The sequence below is a fragment of the Xyrauchen texanus genome, chromosome 22, assembly GCF_025860055.1.
Source record: "Xyrauchen texanus isolate HMW12.3.18 chromosome 22, RBS_HiC_50CHRs, whole genome shotgun sequence".
In the NCBI taxonomy this organism is placed as follows: domain Eukaryota; kingdom Metazoa; phylum Chordata; class Actinopteri; order Cypriniformes; family Catostomidae; genus Xyrauchen; species Xyrauchen texanus.
Window position 1 is genome coordinate 4262180 of NC_068297.1, and position 20172 is coordinate 4282351.

General features: G+C 40.0%; 1 protein-coding gene across 4 annotated transcripts in view; it reads right to left on the minus strand.

The window, feature by feature from the left end:
* Nucleotides 1-20172, minus strand: part of LOC127662578 (C-terminal-binding protein 2) — a 67853-nt gene that overhangs the window by 32155 nt on the left and 15526 nt on the right. Inside the window, exon 1 of one of the 4 annotated variants that reach the window (XM_052153830.1) lies at nucleotides 2370-3213. The exons of the other annotated variants lie outside the window; for them this stretch is intronic. Within the exon in view, the coding sequence (XP_052009790.1) occupies nucleotides 2370-3213 (844 nt within the window). Of the gene's footprint in view, nucleotides 1-2369; nucleotides 3214-20172 lie in introns of those variants that run through there. 4 annotated transcript variants of the gene reach the window in all.

The following is a 20172-nucleotide window of genomic DNA, read 5'->3' on the forward strand; positions in this document are numbered from 1 at the left end:
GATCAGCTGTGACAGAAGTTTAAACCAGCAAAGACAAACCATTAAAATAAATAATTAGACACACCACTCCAAATCCATTTAGATTTGTATACTATAGAACATAGCATATAATAAAGCAATGTAATAAAGCTTTCCAAAACAAAATCAAGTCACAGTAACAGTCACTCAAACCCTGAAGCTCATTATGACTAATACTGCAGAAATATGACTGACTAATAACATGCCATGCCAATGAACTGTAAGGGAACTGGATAAAAAAAAAAAAATACTAGCACAATGTTATATGCCACTCATTGTAAATCAAAAGCTTAGAGTGAGCTTATTTTAAAATTAGCCTACACTAGTCTTCAAAACCACTACATTGGGTGGCATGTCATTTTTGCTAAATAAAAGTGTAAAAAGAGACAACAATCCTCCTAATTATTTATTCTTCAAAGGAGATGGTTTCTCTATGTAGTACAACTAAAAGTGAAGTTTAAAGGGAAAAATGTTACTTGAATCAATTAAAGTACAATTATATGATTCGCACACATGCTCACTTGTAGACAGACACTTAACAGCTGAAGCACCAGATACGGGTAGAGCAGGGGAAGAAAGGAGAACATGAAGAAGGTAAAGGGGCTTTGATTTACTTGTGTCTGGTGAAGCCATTGTGGAGACAATGACCGGAGGTCCAGTACGACGGCTGAGCTTCTGATTAGACAGGCTCACATTTGGGCTTTGAATGGCACCCCCCACAGGTACTAGGGCACCATCTGAGGATACAACACCAGACTTCCTCATTACTAGAGGGCTCATGTGGGGACTAGGCATGGGGGACATTGTGGCCAAGCTCCGATCCCTCTTCATCAGCTCCAATGGTACAGTGTAGTTGGTGGTGTATGCCTTTGGAGCCTGCTGGGGTGCCAAAGAAGGCATGGTCAATGGTTGGGGAACTGCAGGCAGTGCTGGTGAAGGTTGCTGCATTGCGTGCATATGGGCTTGCAAAGCTGGCATATGTGGTGGTATTCTTTGTTGATGTGATGGAATGGGCAATCCAGCATGTGGAGTGTAGGCTGACAATTGGTGAGGTTGGACTGGAACAATTGCACCACTGTAAGCTCCTGCTGATCTGGCTCCAGGATATCCGCTGGTGTCAAGAAACTGCTGGGAGGGAGCACTGCTGGGTCTACGACTGTAGCTCTCACCTATCCTTGGAGATATAGTCTGCATTGGGGTAGAGGGTGGCTGCATGTATTGGGAATAAAAGCCTGGTGTTGTTGGTGGCGGCTGGTGCACATAAATGTCACTGCGATGGCTAAAGCTGTTGGATCTGCTCCGAACCGGAGCACTGGGATTCTGAGGGGTAGCAGGAGGAATTACAGGTCTTTTGCAAGTAACCACAACACGAGATAGAACTCGTGCTTGTCCCAAGTTGGGGGCCACTGAACGCACATCATTTTCTTCCATAACGGCCATCATCGCAATGGAGTCAAAGCCTTGCTGCAGCAGAGAAATTATGGTGCTCTCAGAGATGCCCTCTTTTTGCAGCAATGCCAGAAACTCAGGGTCTGCATTCTTTTTGGGGTCCACAGGAGCTACTGGGGTTTGAGGGACAGTGGGAGGGGGAGCAGGAGCAGGAAGTTGAGGTGGCAGGGGAGCAGGGATAGTGGCCGCAAGAGGAGTGGTTACAGGGGCAGGGGCTGAAGGGGGAGCTGAGGTGTATATTTGGGGTTGCATATTTGGAACTTGTTGCACTGTCTGAACCTGTGGTACTTGCTGCATTTGCTGCCCTGGCTGAACTTGCTGCATTTGCTGCATTGGCTGAACTTGCTGCATTTGCTGCATTGGCTGAACTTGCTGCATTTGCTGCCCTGGCTGAACTTGCTGCCCTGGCTGAACTTGCTGCCCTGGCTGAACTTGCTGCCCTGGCTGAACTTGCTGCCCTGGCTGAACTTGCTGCCCTGGCTGAACTTGCTGCCCTGGCTGCATTTGCTGCCCTGGCTGAACATGCTGCATTTGCTGCCCTGGCTGAACTTGCTGCATTTGCTGCCCTGGCTGAACTTGCTGCATTTGCTGCCCTGGCTGAACTGGCTGCATTTGCTGCCCTGGCTGAACAGGCTGCATTTGCTGCCCTGGCTGAACTGGCTGCATTTGCTGCCCTGGCTGAACTGGCTGCATTTGCTGCCCTGGCTGAACATGCTGCATTTGCTGCCCTGGCTGAACATGCTGCACTAACTGAACCTGCGGTACTTGTTGAACTTGCTGCATATGCTGTTGTTGTATTTGCTGTTGCAACTGTTGCGGCATCTGTTGCTGCGCTTGCTGTTGGGCTTGCTGTTGCTGCTGTATGTTGTAAGTTGATGGGTTTTCTGGATGCATGACCATACCTCGGGCAGCTCCATACATTTCTTGAGCAGCTGGATCAACCACCAGGGATGTGGCTGTAGGCTGATGATGATCAATCGGTCTTCCGTTAACACTACTGTACACCGAATGGCTAGGTGGCTCAGCAACATAACGGGGAGAATTTGGATCTGTTACATAACGAGCTGGAGATGGTGCTCGGCTTGGAATGCGCTGACCATCCTGCATCATTTTAGCACCAGGACTAACAGCTGGGGGCCCAGGTAGGGATGGTTTCCTGTAAATACGAGCCATGTCATGAAAAGTCGGAGATGGGGGAGGAGGAATGCCAGGAGTTGGGGCAGCAGAACCGGGCCTACCCCCTGAGCTTTGTTCCCAAAGTTGCCGAGGACCTGACATTATTCCATAATGTGAAGCTGACCTATCAAGGGGATGACGCTGCTCTGCACGATAAGAGCCTTCAGTTGGCCATGGTGGCATGCTTGAATCTTGCTGATAATAGTTGTGGCGTGGCAGGGAACCACGGTGAGCCATGGTCAGCCGATCATAATGGCTGTTCAACTCAGGAACAGAGCTCTTTCTTATGCTACGATGGTCAGGACGATCCAAATTTCCTTGGTTGTAAAGAGATTCCTGATAGGACTCTTGCTCTCGTTTTAAATCCAAGTCAGGCGGACGTACTCCAGACAGTGGCTCGTACCATCCCCCACCGGTGTCCCCTCCATAGCTCAGGGAGTTCCGTCGACCAGCCATCCGGGCCTGCTTCTCGTAAACACTCTCACTACGTTCCCAATGACCCTCATTTCCACCCAATGTGTCCCAGCTCTGGGAGTTGCCAATCGGCAACTGCTTACTGGAGATTAACATGAGGAACAAATACACCTTACTCAGAGAAAAAAAAAAAAAAAGGTTTCTAGTTGTAGGCTGATTTCAAGTGGTTAGAGGAAGGAGAGTAAAAGAAAAAAAGATTAAACAGAAGATATCGTTTTCACCTGAGGTCCAGCTGTAATTTTTACCTCCTGTCTTTTCGCAGTGGCAAGGTCTGGCTATCAAATGGCTCCTCTTGCTTGGCGAGTAGTGAATAATTAATCGGGGGAATACTGCTGGTGGTGATGAAGGTAGGAAAGAGGACACCAAATGCTCTCACAAATAACGTCGGTAGGTGAAGCCAGCCTGACTACTCCATTGTGGCAATGCAAAGTGATAACCGTGAACAGACAGAGGGAAAGAAAAAACAGACAGGAACAGAATTTTGAACAGGGAGAGGGTTGGTGCGGGGGTGGCAAGGGTTTGTGATAATCCAGAGAAGCTGATCCACTCCAACTTGGAGCATTTTACTCGCTCAGATTGCTATGAGGGATTAGAGCAAATAAAGCCAGCTTAAATTATGTTCCCTTTTGTGACGTCACATGCAAACAGACACCAAAAGTATCCCTGTTGATAATGAAAATCAATAAAATCCCTTTGGACAGGAACACATGCTGCCATGGACTTGCTTACCTGGTGCCAATGCTTAAGGTGGTCTGTGCTTCTTTCAGTCTGGCCAGCTGGCATTGAGCAGGAGGTCTTTGAGGGAGCTCAAGAGGCATGCCAGAGAGGCAGGCAAGTGAAACTAACACAGATCTAATGCAGCAGTGTGAAATCATGCAGTACTGTCAGGATACATCAAATCCTGATTGAACAACAATCCCATGATCAGCCAGCAATGCCTGTAGAGCCACGCAACTGCAGATCTAGCATCACCACTCAGCTACTGCATTATGACCTGACCCCCACACAAACACAGCTATGTGAACCATTGTCTCATCTAAATACCCTCAACAATAGCGAGGTCACAAAGCTTTTGGAAGCATATGGATCCATATACTGATGCACAACAGAATCAAATCTCCACTAAATACTACAACAACAAAACCAATGCAGTGCAAACACACTAAATATTATTGTCAGTGAAAATTACAACTGGTATCAAAAAACCTCATTATATATCCTTATATATAACAATGGCTCAGCCTTTCAATAAGAACGCAAACATTAATTCTACATCAAGAAATCACCATCCCATCTTCCCCACTGAGAAAGCATAGATATACGATTAAGTTAACATTACAAAACCCCCAGGGGATGAAAGGGGAAATCTGGGACATAAAATAAATATCAGTATTACAATCTCTAAAGGATTGTAAAGTGTTTCATTGAAAAACATTGCAACAACATGAGCATTTAACCAGTCAATAAAAAATATTTTTAATTCTTGTTGCACTTTAATCTGTTTTGAATACTATTCTGATGCAAGTTAAACTTTGTAATATGGCACTTATCGTACCACTGAAGATGATTCGCTTATGTTTTCCTCTTTTGTATGTCACTTTGGATAAAAGCATCTGCCAAATGAATAAATGTAAAAGCAATATGAACGTTAAAGGGATTGTTCACCTAAAAATTATTTCTTTTTTTTTTCATCCAATACAAGTAAATTATGATTGAGACTAACATTCTGCCTCACAAATCCATTTGTGTTCCACTGAAGCAACTCATACAGGTTTGGAAAAACCATAGACTGTAAAAAAAGATGGACGACGCCCCTTCGCTCTTTTCCATTGGTGAGAACTGAAGCCGCCAGTGTCCCGATATGGCGCTGACTAGGGATGTGAATATCTGCCAAAAATGCCATTCGATAATCAAGGAGCAAAAGTCGAATACTGTTCGAAAATCAGAAGGGAAAAAAAACGCACACTCACAATGACAGAAAGGGAGGCCAATTTAATCTTTTGCGGTTTGTCATCAAACAAACTGTTTATTAATTGAACAAGGAACTTGTTTTTATCGTGTATTTTTTTTACAAAGTAGGCTAATTGGAAGAACAAAAAAAGGAAAAAAAACATTAAGCAAGACAGTCCGTTTCTGCATCGCCAAACCAGATGCTCGTTAGATCAAAAAATAAAATAAATGCGGAAGGATACATGTCATAATGATTTTATGCGAACCTGCCTACTTTTTAAACAAATTAGTTTTAATCAGTGTAACTATTCATAGTCTAACGCTTAGGCATATGTCATATTCTTGTTCAAAAAAATGAGCATGTCAACATGTTCTGGGAGCAGACGCGAGCGCAACCTATTAACAATTAGTCCAGCCGCGGAGAAGACCCGCTCGGATGGCACAGAGGTTGCAGGCACACTCAAGTAGGAGATTGCTAACTTTGCCAGGCAGGGATATTTTTTCTCGTTGGCCTTCCACCATGTCATGGGGTCAGCGTTCATTGGTGGGCATATGTCTTGACAGTATTGCAAGAGTTCGGTTGTGGCTGTTGCTGTCTGCTCGATGTTATCATCGCCAAACAAAACAGCAATCGCGGCAGCAGAGAGGGTGTCATTCGTGGATTTTTAGCCGCTGGTGGTTCGGTAGACCTTTCTCCCTCTACGTCAGTGTCTCCAGCGTTATCAATGCTGGACAGGAGGTCTCTGACTTCGGCCTGCACAACGCCTCTAACATCGTCTGTTGCAAATCTCAGGTGCTTGTGCCTTGGGTCTAGGAATGATGCGATGTATGCAACCTTTCGTGCGTTGCTGACTTCTGCAGGACCGAGTCTCCTTTCCAGTGATACAGACACTGTGCTTTTGAATCCCTTGACTTTGGCGTTCTCCCCTGGGATTTCTTTGAGATGCTTGGACAGTAAAGTTACGGTCACCGGGTACACCATGGAGACGGACACTTCATATTCCCCACACAAGGCAGTAGTGGCACATTTTAGCGAGTGCAACACGGGTAAGACCTCCTCCATTACAATCCAACTATCATCTGTCAATTCTAGGGTGTGTGCATCTGATAGCTCATCGCAGCTCCAATAAGCGCTGGAACATGTCATACACCGAATTCCACCTGGTCTTACAGGATTGCACTAACTTATGCTCAGGTCAATTCTGGAGTTGTTGCTTTTGCTTTAATGCCTGTGTTGCAACTGTGCTGTGGTGGAAATGGGAAACTAGGCGATTAGCAGCTCCAATTATGTGTTTTATGTTCGGTAGTTTGAAACCATCGTTTATTGCAAGTTGAAGTGTGTGTGCGAAACAGGGCTGTGAGTCCCATTCAAGTTCATCGTTAGCGTTGGCCAAAACCATGTTTTTTGCGTTGTCATGCACGCAGGCTGTGACCTTTCCAATTAGCCCCCACTGGTCGCGAGCATTAGAAAGAACAAGTGCCAGATTTTCAGCCGTGTGTCGCTCTGGCATGGCTTTGGTCTGCAGAACGGCACTCTGCATCTCCCAGTTAAGCATGTAATGGCAAGTGATCGTAACATGATTCAGTTGTCAGTGCCGTCCACGAATCCGTGGTCAATGAAACTGTATGAGCACTCGCTAAACGGCGGCGCAGATCAGTTGCACTTTCACCATGCATTTTTTTCTACTCTGGTTGTGATTGTCTTTCTTGTTGGAATGGTGTATTCAGGCTCAATGAATTTCATTAACTCCCGGAAACCTTCTCCTTCAACAACGCTGACAGGGAGCATATCCTTAGCTATCATCTTAGTAATTAGCATAGTGATCTGCTCACTGCGCCTAGCATCCAACTTACGTCTACCCAAGAAACTAGCCATTGACTGCTGCGTGCTGCCTGAGGATGATGAAGCTGCTGCCGGGTGCTTTGATCTCAGGTGGCTATGCATCGTTGTTGTAGAGTGGTGGTATGCCAGCTTTGCTTGGCATAATTTACACTCAACTTTATCATTGTTAATTTTTTTAAATGAGTCCCACACGGAGCTTCTTGGTTGTTGCATGGTTGGTCGCAGAGTTAACGGCAATGCTCTTCTTCTGTTTTTTGTTTACACTATGTACAAAACGTGTACCCTAGCTAGATCACGCAGTAGGGGGTTTCATTCATGTTAGCGACACCTTGTGTCCCTGACCTGAAAATACCCTGCTGCGCGATCTGTGATGGTAGGCACGGAAAATATAATGATATTCGAAAAAGCTATTTTATGATCGAATTTCGCATGCAGTTCGACTATTCGACCATTCGAAGATCGCAACTCATCCCTAGCGCTGACATCTTGGGACTTGAGTCTGCGCAGTTGCGATTTCGGGACCAGACCTGCGCAGTAGTGAGCAGGAAGTAAAGCTGCGAAATCAAGGCCCCGCCCTCACTCTCGCTGAATCAATCGCAAGCACACGCCCCTGCACTTTTGACTTTTGACTTATGACGGTGTGAAATAATTAATTATAGAAATTTAGATATTAGATCTAAATTTAGATATTACATTACATAAAGCTCCAATCTCCTCAGTACTCCGAAGATCCCGAAAAAAAGTCTGTTGGTGCTTCAGTGACTACTTCGCTCAGAGAACCTGTCAATCACAGCTGTCAATCATGATGTCACAGCACCGTTTTTATAGCATCAAATAACTAAAAACAAACTTATTTTGAAAACAAACACTTGAAATGACATCAACGTGATAGAAACGACAGTAAATGACAGAAACTATCTTCGGAAAAAAGATACGTGAAGTGTAATTTAATTGTTTAGTTGGTCTCACGTCCCGTTGAATAACATGGGGAGGCGGGGTTTATGACCTATACTAGGACCAGTCACAGGGGGGCGATCAAGACCTTTGGCTTCACTTTTGAGGGCTTGTGCGGCACACTTGGGAAAAACATAAGGGTGAGTAAATGAAGAGAGTAATTTCATGTTTAGGTGAAAAATCCATTTAAAAGTTAACTGAATCTTGGGTTTTCGGTTAGGGACAAGCATTTTATTGCGAACAGATTTTGCCCACCTGCCACTGAAGAACTCCACCCAAATCCTTTCTGATCCCCACAAAAAACACTGAGAATGATGGAGAGGGAGGGAGATAAAGAGGACTTGTGAGGATAAAATTAACAGGGCATCATTGACTACTATCCATTATCTTTGTATGCATGCAGCATTTTATCATTGTATACGTGCTGCATTTTGAGATTGTCTAGAGATTTGTGTAGTTTCAAAGTGATTTTCTAGCACTGTGCCTTTGTTATTCTTCTCACTATTATAAAAACAAATTGATGCCTATAATGCTGATATGGCATCAATTTCACATGGGCTAGAATTTTGTTCTTCAAATAAATGTTTTTTTATCTATGCCTGCAAATTTCAGCATTTCAGGATTGCAAATGAGCCCCAGTATGATTGCCTTGTCTGCCAGACCAACACTGCCAAGTTCTTCCCTAGTTGCTCATTAATGGAGCTAATATGTGTATTTTGGGTGTAGAGGAGAACTTAAGTTAGCAATTAACCACATACCTCTAAAATGACCAAACATATATGCTCTGTTCCCAAACCTAGTGAGCTGCCTCACTGTCTATTGCTTACATAAGAAGCTAGCTTCTAAAGCAGCAACCTAAAATGAAACGAAACATCAATGACTGGAATGGACACTATAAATAGGCAGCAACTAGATTAAATAACTTACTTTTCAGCATTGACTGAAATATATCTATAAACTGCCTATCACTGTAAAAAAAAATATTTTGCCCTTTAGTTATCACAACTTAAAATAGAGAGTTAGAATAACTGCCTTGGATTGATGTTGTTGTTGTTGGCTGAACTTGTAAAAAGTTATTGAACTCTGAAAAACTATGCAGCTGAAAGCAAAAATAACCTGACCGAGGCAGACTTCATTTTTGCACATTCCGGACCGGCTCACGCCTGGTCGACTGCATTGCCTTTGCGAGTATACTCTTCTGACTATGAGCAAATGTGAATGCGTATGACGCATGCCCACTACAACTTCTTTGTGATACTCTTTTAGTAGAATTGATAGCAGACACATGTGTCACTCGGCTGGGCGTGGGTCAACAAAATCTAGTCGGACAGCCAAAGTATACTTTGGCCATTAGTTCGCTTACAAATCATGATGACATGCAGTGATGTTTTTGTTCTGCCAAGGTGTTCGTTTGGTGCCATTTCTCCTTTTCACGCACATCTATAAAATTCTTGACCTAAGAGAACTTGTCAGGTCAAAGAGTTGATTGTTACTAATTGTGGTTGTGGTTTGGATGTTACGTTTTTTATTTACTGTTGCGTGTGCCAGCTGAGGAGCAGTTACCTAGGTTACTATTATTTAAAATTGATAACTTAGAATCCCATCTCTCAGATTTTGTGCATAAGTCTACTTATTTACATTACTCACAACACAAACTCCACAAAGACCATGACAAATGTGTGAGAGAGATTGAGGATAACTTTAAATAACTTGTTGCCAAAAGTAGATGGGGCTCTGTGACAAGTTCAATAAGGCAAAGAAGCGATGCTGCGCTAAAAAGCGCCAATTTAAGGAAAGAACTGTATATTTGGCATTACTTCCGTGGCTGGAACAGTATGTTAAACACCGTGACGTCACCTTCAACAAACTCTTTTTAAAACGATGATGCACATAATCGAAATGTCGGCTTCGTTTACCTAGGGTGCTTTAGTTCGTCCAGCAGAATAAAAAGTTCACCTTCTTCCATAGTATAAATCAGGCTTTTAAAGACTGCCTACATGGGCAGCTTACTAAGTTTTGAAACAATGTTAAAGAAGGGTGTGATACAGCAAAATGAAATCAGATCACTCTCTTTATCTTTCTGACATTCTCTCTAAAGGCCTCGATACACTTCCTACGAAATCGAAGAACGAACGGATGTGACGTCGTTTAGAAAAAAACTCTGGCCGAAAATAAGTTTTTATTTTATGCGCTCATTTCGGTGGTTCGTAACAGCTCGCCGAGGCGAACTTTTAGGAAAACTTCTGACCGGCTGCTAAATGCCTTCTCAATGCCATTGGTCCACATCATCGGTAGGTGTGACCAAGAGCGCCACCTACCTTGAGGCCGATGGCTTATTCTGTTTATGTTGTTCATTGAGTCAAAATTAGTCAACATGTACATGTCGAAGCTGGCGATCTGTACGATCATTCGCTTAAGAGACCATGTGATGTGATTTTTTATTTTTTTAGTCTACTAAAGGAATTAGGGATGTTAATGATTAATCAATAATCGATTGATTGTCATTAATAATGTGATCGATCAAGCTTATCGATCTGCGATTAATTTCAGGACAAACGCGTTCAGTAACCATGCCAGCAGACTTTGATAATGCTGTCTATACAGTCACCCGAAGCTAGAGGCCGCTTGAGCGCCGCATGTCTTGTCAGCATCCGAGAAGAGCATCGGCATAGATGAAGATGAAGTGGGTTCAATGTAATTAGCACTGGAGAGTTTCTCTATAAATAAACATGATTTTTTTCTGCATACACTGTGATGGTGTGTTAAAGTACACATGAATATGTACAGTTGACGTGCTGGTCTCCAAGTTTCATCCTAACCTACAATCACATCAGTGATTGCCGGAAACCAGATTCAACTGACATCGGTTATGTGTTAACTACTTCATTAACAGTATTTAAACAATTGACAGATTTGTATTAAACATTTCCTAAATGTATTAAAATACACTGAACTGATAATGTTTTAAGAGGACAATGCCAATACTTGCATTTCTTAAGTGTAATAATTTCTATTATATTTAAACAGTAGGCTACATGCATATATTATTTGAAGTCCTCAACGTGCGTTTTGCGGTATTAACATAAACAATTAATCGATTAATTGACCATTAATTTCCACGATGATCAATTATGAAAATGTCTGAAAATTGACATCCATAAAATGAATCAAATTTCTTCAAATACTCTCAAGTGCCCATTCAATCGTGAGCAATCTGCAGCAAAAACCATTTCACAAATCTGTCTGAAGATATTCCTCGATCATTATTGCATTATCTTTATTCTGTACATTAACATTTTTATACAATCATCTATGCAATGGTATCAGTGTCATAATAAATTACAATAACAAAGTGTAACCAGTGCATATTATGGCCGTGTGTTGCATGTTAGCGTCATTAATTCATAATGTAAACAAGACAAAATTAAACATTTCCTACTTTCAATCAGGGGTCAGGAACCTTTTTCAATAAGGAGCCAATTTAAAAAAAATTCTTAATGCATTTTTTCAAAAGAGCTCTAGAAAAAAACTAATAATTTACTATTTTCAAAAACAAAGTTTTCAATAAAATAAAACGTTTGTTATGCCCATAGACTACTCAGTATGCAACCATTAAAAGTAACATGTTGCGATATGAAATTGAGCACACGTGTCTGTGCCAATTTGTTCATAAAAAAAGCTCTCTTCCCTATAGGGATATGACAAAAATATTTTTACGATAATCGCCTTAAATATCGCGATATCCGATTACATCGTCAACACCCCTGCCGAGGGTAGGTGAGGGTTTTTACTTTATTGATTTTGCTTTAAAAATTTAATTTATTCAAACATCAAAAAAAGTCACAGCAGCACCTGAGATGATTGGAGATCATTTGAAGCATTCGTATAGGTGACATAATCCTTGCAAACAGTTTTCAGATGAATGAAACAGAGAAAAGGGAGTGATAACACTTTACACGCACGTGTCCACGAGACAGGGTCCCACTGCACGCCTCTGAACAAACAGCGAATCCGAGACTAGCAATGATGCTTTTCTTTTGTCTGTTTTTATATAATGAAATATAACAAAGTTTCTTCAAGCACGTGTCTTATGTCTAACATCCTGTGTCACTTGAGATGTCTTACAGGTCACCCACCTGTTGCGGGTAAATTAGCAAAATTACCTGCACATGAAACATCTGAATTTGGCAGGTGTTCACTTCAAACCTTGTTCAACAGGAGTAGGCTGTACGACAAATTCAGGAGAAAGTAAATCAAAACAGTATCACTGACTTCAAGCTTTGCAATCGCACCCACACTTTCTGCAGGAATAATTTCTCTAGAAAGTTTAAAATGATCATGTGTTGGTGAGACACCCAGTGAGCCACTTGATTTTAAACAAAGAGCCACTTGTGGCTTGTGAGCCATAGGTCCACGACCCCTACTTTAAATCATCATTGAGTGGTTTTACACACACACACACACACACACACACACACACACACACACACACACACACACACACACACACAAGGGAGGATTATGTTGGATTTGAAATCTATAACAAAAGAAAAACATCCACCAGTACTTTTGCATCACAATGGAAAATCAAGGAAAGCAGTATCATGGCAACGGTCTTATTAGTTTTCCTTCTGCAGAACTTTCAGGAACAAAAAAAAAGAGAGAGACAGAGAAAGAAACAAAGAAAGAGAGAGAATATTTCATAAATCCTTTGTGCCCGAGAGACTGCGACTAATCTAATACGAACCCCTCTGGGACGTTTGGCTTCGGCAAGCTTCTTCCTTCCTATCTGGGAATACATGTGTATGCAATTTTATACATGACTACTAATACGAGAGTTATTTAAGGCATTACAAATTCATAAAAAGGATATGCAGTGATTAAAACCAGAATGTGTTGGAATAAAAAATTACCTTATCTAATTTATTCTCTTTCTTGCACAACTGGGAGTTCTTAATGTTGAATATGCTGCAAATATATATTTAAGTTCCAAGCCAACAGAGCAGAATATAGGTTGTGGCAGACAATTTAGCAAAAAACATTATTTTGTCCCAATTGGTAAGTACAACTAAAACCAGCTTCTGATGGTATTAACTCACAACCCTCTAAAATAAAATAAAGTTTGAATCTATTCTTGCAATAAATAAAAAACAAAACATTCAACAAAAAGAGTGTAGTGCAATTTATATACCCACTTCAGTGAGCTCTATGTACTATTCAACAGCTCCTATCAAGGGTGAAAAAACCTCAGATTTGTGCAACGTCCGTACACACTGTGGCTGACGTCTCACTATAACACATTCACAATAAATTTCTCATGTTTTTCTCGTTTCTCCTTTTAGTTTCTGACTTCCAGTAGCAGAATTCCCGGGAGAATCCCATCACTACTACTGTAATAAGGCTCTTTTTTTTTAAGAGAGCGAAAAAGATTTGACATGTCTGCATTATAGAGGTATGCTCTTCTAATTCTGAAAAAACGAGTCGTGTTTTTTACACGCCAGTAGCTTCAGATGTGATGACTGTGGTCTTAGCGGACTACAGTGTTGTAGTAATAACTAGAGCTCAAGCATTTGTGGCATAATGTGAATTACCACAGAAAAAAAATGAACTAATAATAAAAAAAAAAAAGAAAAAAGAAAGAAAGAAAAAGAGTTTTGGTTGCAGTAAGCAGTAAGTTTTCCACAGTAAATTTTCCACAGACCGCCTTGCCCAGGGCTGGGCAATATGGACACAAAAATCATATTATTATTATTTTTCGATATTACGATTGCGATTTTGGAAAACGTTTTTCCTTATTCACACATTTTATTTTCAAAAGTGCATTTCAGGAGAGAAAAAAAAATGGTCTTTGCATAAATGATAGATGATAGCGTTATTTCTTGCCTTTCTACTGTGCTTTTTTGTTTTTCGTTGTTCTTTATTCATCTTCCCGACCTTTTTTCTGCATCCTGTTTGGCGAGATCTAGTCATCGTGCAAAACATGTGTGTTACGACCCCTAGGGTTGTCTAAGGGTATGAGGGGGTAACATTTTAATTCTAAATGGATTTAAGGTATGTGTTGGGTTGGCAAATGACAGAAGCAACCAGGCATTAAACTGTATAAAAGGTCATTTATTCTTAGTATCACTGTAACGAAAAGTCAATGATAACTGAATGAGGTGTTTACATGTTATGCAAAGAACATACTAATAATGAAACCAGAGGGGAAAAAGGACATGAGTGGAGCCAAAGAAAAGAAAGAATCAAAACAAAACATTTCTAACTTATTTTTATAGCCCTCTAATCTCACTAAATTGTTAGTTCAAACAAAACGCAAGAAAGAAAATAAAACAGGTCATCAGCGTTGTAAACGCCAATGTCTAAACTATTCTGCCTGCTCTCAAAAAACACCAAAGGTACAGGGGTACAGGCACTCACTCCTAACCTAAGGTGTCCAATAAAAATAACAGTCCACGTGGTGCAAGGTGTGTCACGTGACGTCTTACCTGTCCACTTTTCCACTCTGGTTAGATGAGCACGTGTGCAACAATCAGAAAGTCAAATTAAACATTTACATTTAGTCATTTAGCAGATGCTTTTATCCAAACGCGACTTACAAATGAGGAACACATCACAGATTAGAGTGGTGGTGGCGTAGTGGGCTGATGCACACAACTGTTAATCAGAAGGTCACTGGTTTGAGCCCCACAGCCACCACAATTGTGTCCTTGAGCAAGGCACTTAACTCCAGGTTGCTCCGGGGGGATTGTCCCTGTAAGAAGTGCACTGTAAGTCACTTTGGATAAAAGTGTCTACCAAATGCATAAATGTAAGTTGAAGCCGAAGTGTTCACACTGGCCCTTGATGACTTTGGCCAGAGCAGAAGAACCTCAGATTAGAGGTCGACCGATTGTGGGTTTCACCGATACGATAATTAAGGTGGGAAAACAGACCGATAGCCAAATAATCGTAAGATAGTATTAAAAATGTATAACAAGAATTAAACTTTCTACTCAATGTAAAATAGTGCTGAACTTTAAGTGTTACTTTCCAGGGCGATACTTTAAGTAATTTCTCCCACAGTGGTACTTTCTCCAACGGCTTTGCCATCTGAAATTAATGAAAATTTTACAGGTCAAATGTTTGTAGTTCAGCAGTAACATTAAACACTGTCTTACAAAGCCAAGTTTGATCTTGAAGGTTCAATTTACTGTCATTTGTCCATCAGTTTGATCACTGAGGAAGTCATGTGGCAGAAATATTCCCCCTTCTTATCAATGAGCAATCACTGCTAGTTTGGCTTGATACTTTGACAGGGAAAATTGATTTTTGGATTGCAGTGTTGATCTTACCAGTTGCACAATAACTGTTTGTCTACTTAGTGGATTTTTTTGACTTAATTTATTTAGTTAACTGAAAGCACAGACAAACTTAAATTGTTAAGTTGAAACAACTAATTTGCCCTTAAGTTGAGAAAACTCAAAAAAGTCCTGAAGCTGGTTGCCCTAATTTTTTTCAAAATCTTCTCTACTTTGTATTTATTTACAGTGTGGATATACATGTATTTTTGACCATGCTCTTAAGATTTTTGTATACCTACATCATAAATTAGGGAAGTTTGGACTGAAGTTCTTTTTTTTCTGAAGAGAGAAAAGTTCTGGAAAGTTTATAGTCAAAAAACTATAAAACGGAAAACTATAAAACTGTTCCTGTACACGTGCATTTACACAAGGCCTGCTACCGCTTGGACTTCTGAAGCAAACGAACGCTAAAACTAAAACTCAGGCAGCATATTCAGATAAGGTTGGAATTAAGGATGAATTTACTACTGATAATTAACTCAGAAACATAACCTCTTCGGAGCGCTCCTGTTTATATTGTGACTGGAACAAATTGAGCCTCAACCCAGGAAAACAAAAAAGCTCAACGGATCTGCACAAATTCATTAGTTACTTTTTTTTATACAAAACAGCAAATTAAGTGGAACGGTAAGCTGTTTCTATCATTGACAACATTGTTCAAACCATTCGAACAGCTAAAGTCTAATTTGTCTAAATTTCTAAAATGGCTAATTTGCCTGTCGTCTCCACCTTGTCGGCAATGCAATTCTCCAGTGCAGCGAATAGTTTTAAACAAATTAATTAACAAACCATCTTTGGTTGTCTTGAATGACTGATTTATTGTACCATGACAACAATAATAACGTGCATTGTAAACATACCTAGGCTTTTGTCAAGTTTTAAGCATCCGTCTCTATACTGTATATAACCTAGTCACATTGCACAACAAACTCCACATGGAGTCAGTGATTGTTTTTTATTTAACCTCTAGAGGGCGCCATTACACTGCAGAAACAAGGAGTTCAGATTGTAGAACCATCCAGCACTGGCCACAGAGAAATTAATCCAAAACTAACTATCGGAAACTAAAAGTTTCTTTTTTCCGATAGTTAACAAACGCAACTATTGGCCAGATTACTCTGTGAATCCGATATATCGGTCGACCTCTATCACAGATGTACAACCCCAATTCCGAAAATGCTAGGATGGCATTGGGACATCACAAAATGTAGTCTGGACAAAAATGCTAATAAAAACAAAAAGGAGTGATTTGTAAATTATATTCACTCTTTGCTATATTGAAAGCACTACAACTAAACATTATATGATATTTTACCTTGTGAATTTCATTGCGTTTTTTTATGTACAGTCATTTCAAATCAGATGATTGCAACAAGCTCCAAAAAATTGAATTTAAGACTAATAACAATTTGACAAGTTAAAATAATAAGGCAATGTGAAACAGATGTTAAACAGGTGAGGCAATCGTGTCATAGTATATAAGGAGGCTCCAAAATCAGCCTAGTCCTTCAATAGCAAGGATCATTCGAGACTTGTCAATTTGCCAAAAGATGCTTCAGCAAATAATCCAGCACTTTGAGGACAATGTTCCCTAAAGACATTTCACCCTCTACAGTGCACAATATAGTTAAAAGATTCAAGGTCTGGTCAAATCTCTGTGTGTAAAGGGCAAGACGAAAATCATTTCTGAATGCGTGTAATCTCTGATCCCTCAGACATCACAGTCTTAAAAAACATCATTCATCTGTAATGGATATCATGAATATCAGTTTGGGATTACTTTAGTAAACCTTTGTTAGTCAACACCATTCACCGCTGCATCCACAGATGCAAGTTAAGAATTGACTATGCAAAGCAGAAGCCATACATCAACACTGTCCAGAAGCGCTGCCGAATTCCCTAGGCTCGGCTTCATCTGAGATGGAAAGTAGAAAAGTGGAACCGTGTTTTTTGGTCCAATGTGTCCACATTTCAAATACTTTTTGAAAAACACAGCCATCACATTCTCCGGGCCAAAGAGGAAAAGGACCATCCAAGCTGTTATCGGTGTCAGGTCCAAAAGCCAGTGTCTATATTTGGCCAGGGGTGTGTCAGTGCCCATTGCATGGGTAACTCACACATCTGTGAGGGCACCATTAATGCAGACAGATATGTACAAATTTTGGAGCAGCATATACTGCCACCCAGCACAGTCTTTTCCCAGGGACGTTCCAGAATTTTCAGCAGGACAACATCAAAGCACATACTTAGAACAGCAGTGGCATCGCAAAAAGCATGATTTAGAGAGCAAAAAATGCACGTTTTTAAAAGAAAAATTAATGCAAGTGCTTTAACAACCTTTCTCCCTTTAAACTCACAAATTGAATGACCTCGGTTAGTTGACCAGTCAAATAGTTGATCTATTTTTTTAAAACCGAGGAACGAGAACTTACATTTTATTGAACCGAAACATTCCTTTATGAGATTACCCTCTCAAATCAAACTATGTAACTTATATTGGCAAAGGAGTGTAACCTAAAACAAACATTACGTATAAAGCTGGATACACTGTGCATGAAGACCAGTCAAACTCAGTCTCTATTAGCTCTATTCTTCTGATGGCCTGCACAACATTTCCACCATCTATAGGCCACTTTTCACATCTTAGGAACAACGCCCTGTCAGACCTACAACCTAATGACTCTCTGGCATTCCCACTTTGTACACAGTGTAGTTTACAACATCCCTGGAGGCCCATTTCCCCTCCTCGGTTTCCTAACTGTGGGCTTAATTGATGAGCGAGGAAAAAAACGCAAGGCTGCCAGATCAGACCACATTCATGAGTCCCAGCTAAGGATTTCTCCAGCCAAATGCAAACTTTTATATGCTTCTAATATCAGGCAGCCAAGAGATGCCAAAACATGGTCTTTCCATGGAAGGGATGGAAAACTTTCCAAGCATTTGGGGATTACACTTGACTGCATGTGTGTGTGTTTGTGCATATGTGACATGGCTTAATTTCATTAAGTTCTCACTCCATTAGAGGAACATTGCATCATCATGAGTGATGTAAGCTTCAATGGATGTTAAGGTTGCATTTCAGAGCAAATGCACATTAGTTGCACCAGTTACTCTTTTGGCTTGTAATCCGCCTCTGATGACTTTCAAATGGGACCAATAAGAACATTTGGGAAGCTGGAAAAACTTTCCCAGGAAACCACAGATGACATAATCAATCACACATGCACACACGCAAACACACACACATATATATATATATATCCCAACAAAGATTCGCAAAGAACAGCACTCTGTCCTTAGCAAGTTTTGTAATGCTTAGAAAGAAACATTCACATAAAAGTACCAAAAAGTACCATGGTGGTTTCACGACATACAGTACACAAGAAGTACGTTAATATCATGGTTTGTGGAAATGTACTATGGTAATACCATGTTTTTTCTTTTTAACCATGTACCATGGTCACATTCTTTGAGGTACCTTAAAGTAGCATGCAAATACCACGGTATATGAATATGGTAATCATTCAGTATAATGTTATACACTACCAGGTTTGCATACACCAACTCATTCTTTATTATTATTATTACCTTATTCTTCATTTAAGTATTTTAGTAATCAGAACAATGGAATAATATGAATTAAAGTATTGGACTTTAAAAAATGATGACCAATACAGAGTTTTTATGTATGCTAATATATATATATATATATATATATATATATATATATATATATATATATATATATATATATATATATATATATATATATATATATATATATATATATATATATATATATATATACACACACACACACACACACACACAGGTCCCCTCGTGCCACCAAAACAGCACCAACGTGGCGCTGTTTTGGCGGCATAAGGGGGACCTACACAATATTAGGCAGGTGATTTTAATGTTGTATCTGATTGGCGTGTGTGTGTGTGTGTATATATATATATATATTAGGTGATTTAACCCGTTAAATCAGTGCGGTTCATTTTATTCAATTAGCGCAATTAATCGCAATGCCCCAGACCGTAATAAGGAAGATCCCTGAGAAATGCAAGCTTGTAGTACCACCTGTTTACTCCAGAGGGCAGGAAGTGAAATCAGCTGTATGGGCAACATGCAGTTTATACAGTGAAGAAAACAACCCTTCAGCAGACACACAACACAAACATGCGTTACGTTCAAAACACTTGGAGCACATATATGAACTAAGGGATCTCAAGATGTGTTCCAAGTATTAAACTATATTTAACTTGAAACAGTGAACAAAACATTTTACGTTTATGACACAACGCACCCGAGACACTACACATGCATCTGTCTGACACAGGTTTGCATTGACGGGTCCTTAAACAAGCCCTCATAATAAATCTCAAACTGATTGGCAAATTCACTTGTGAAATGGATTGATGAACTGTGTGACAATGATTGACTAATGATCAATAATATGGTAGTAAACAATACATTGTATAATAAAACCACTTTTTGTATTGTCTTATCAATGATGAACTCTTCTGCCCCAAGAATGTAATGCATTTTAATTATCCAAATATATTATACATATATATGATTTTTTAATATTTAAAGATAACTATGTATAACTATTTCATCATTATATATTGAATATTGTTGTATGAGGGGATTTCTCAGCAAATATTTGTATATTCGATTAAATGCTATTAATTAATTGGGACACATTGTAATTAATTTGATTTAAATTTTTTATCGATTGACAGCCCTAATAAATATCTATATATTATAATTATTATTATTTATGCACAGTTTATATTTGTCTACAAAAATAATTTCAAGCTCCGACACACAAGCCTTTCGATCAAAAGATTGTGAGAAACACAAATACAGAAAAATTTGTCTAAATTGGACTTATAATGTAGTACCATGGTATTACCATATGGCACAGTCAATGTATCATGTTATGGCCACAGCACTTTT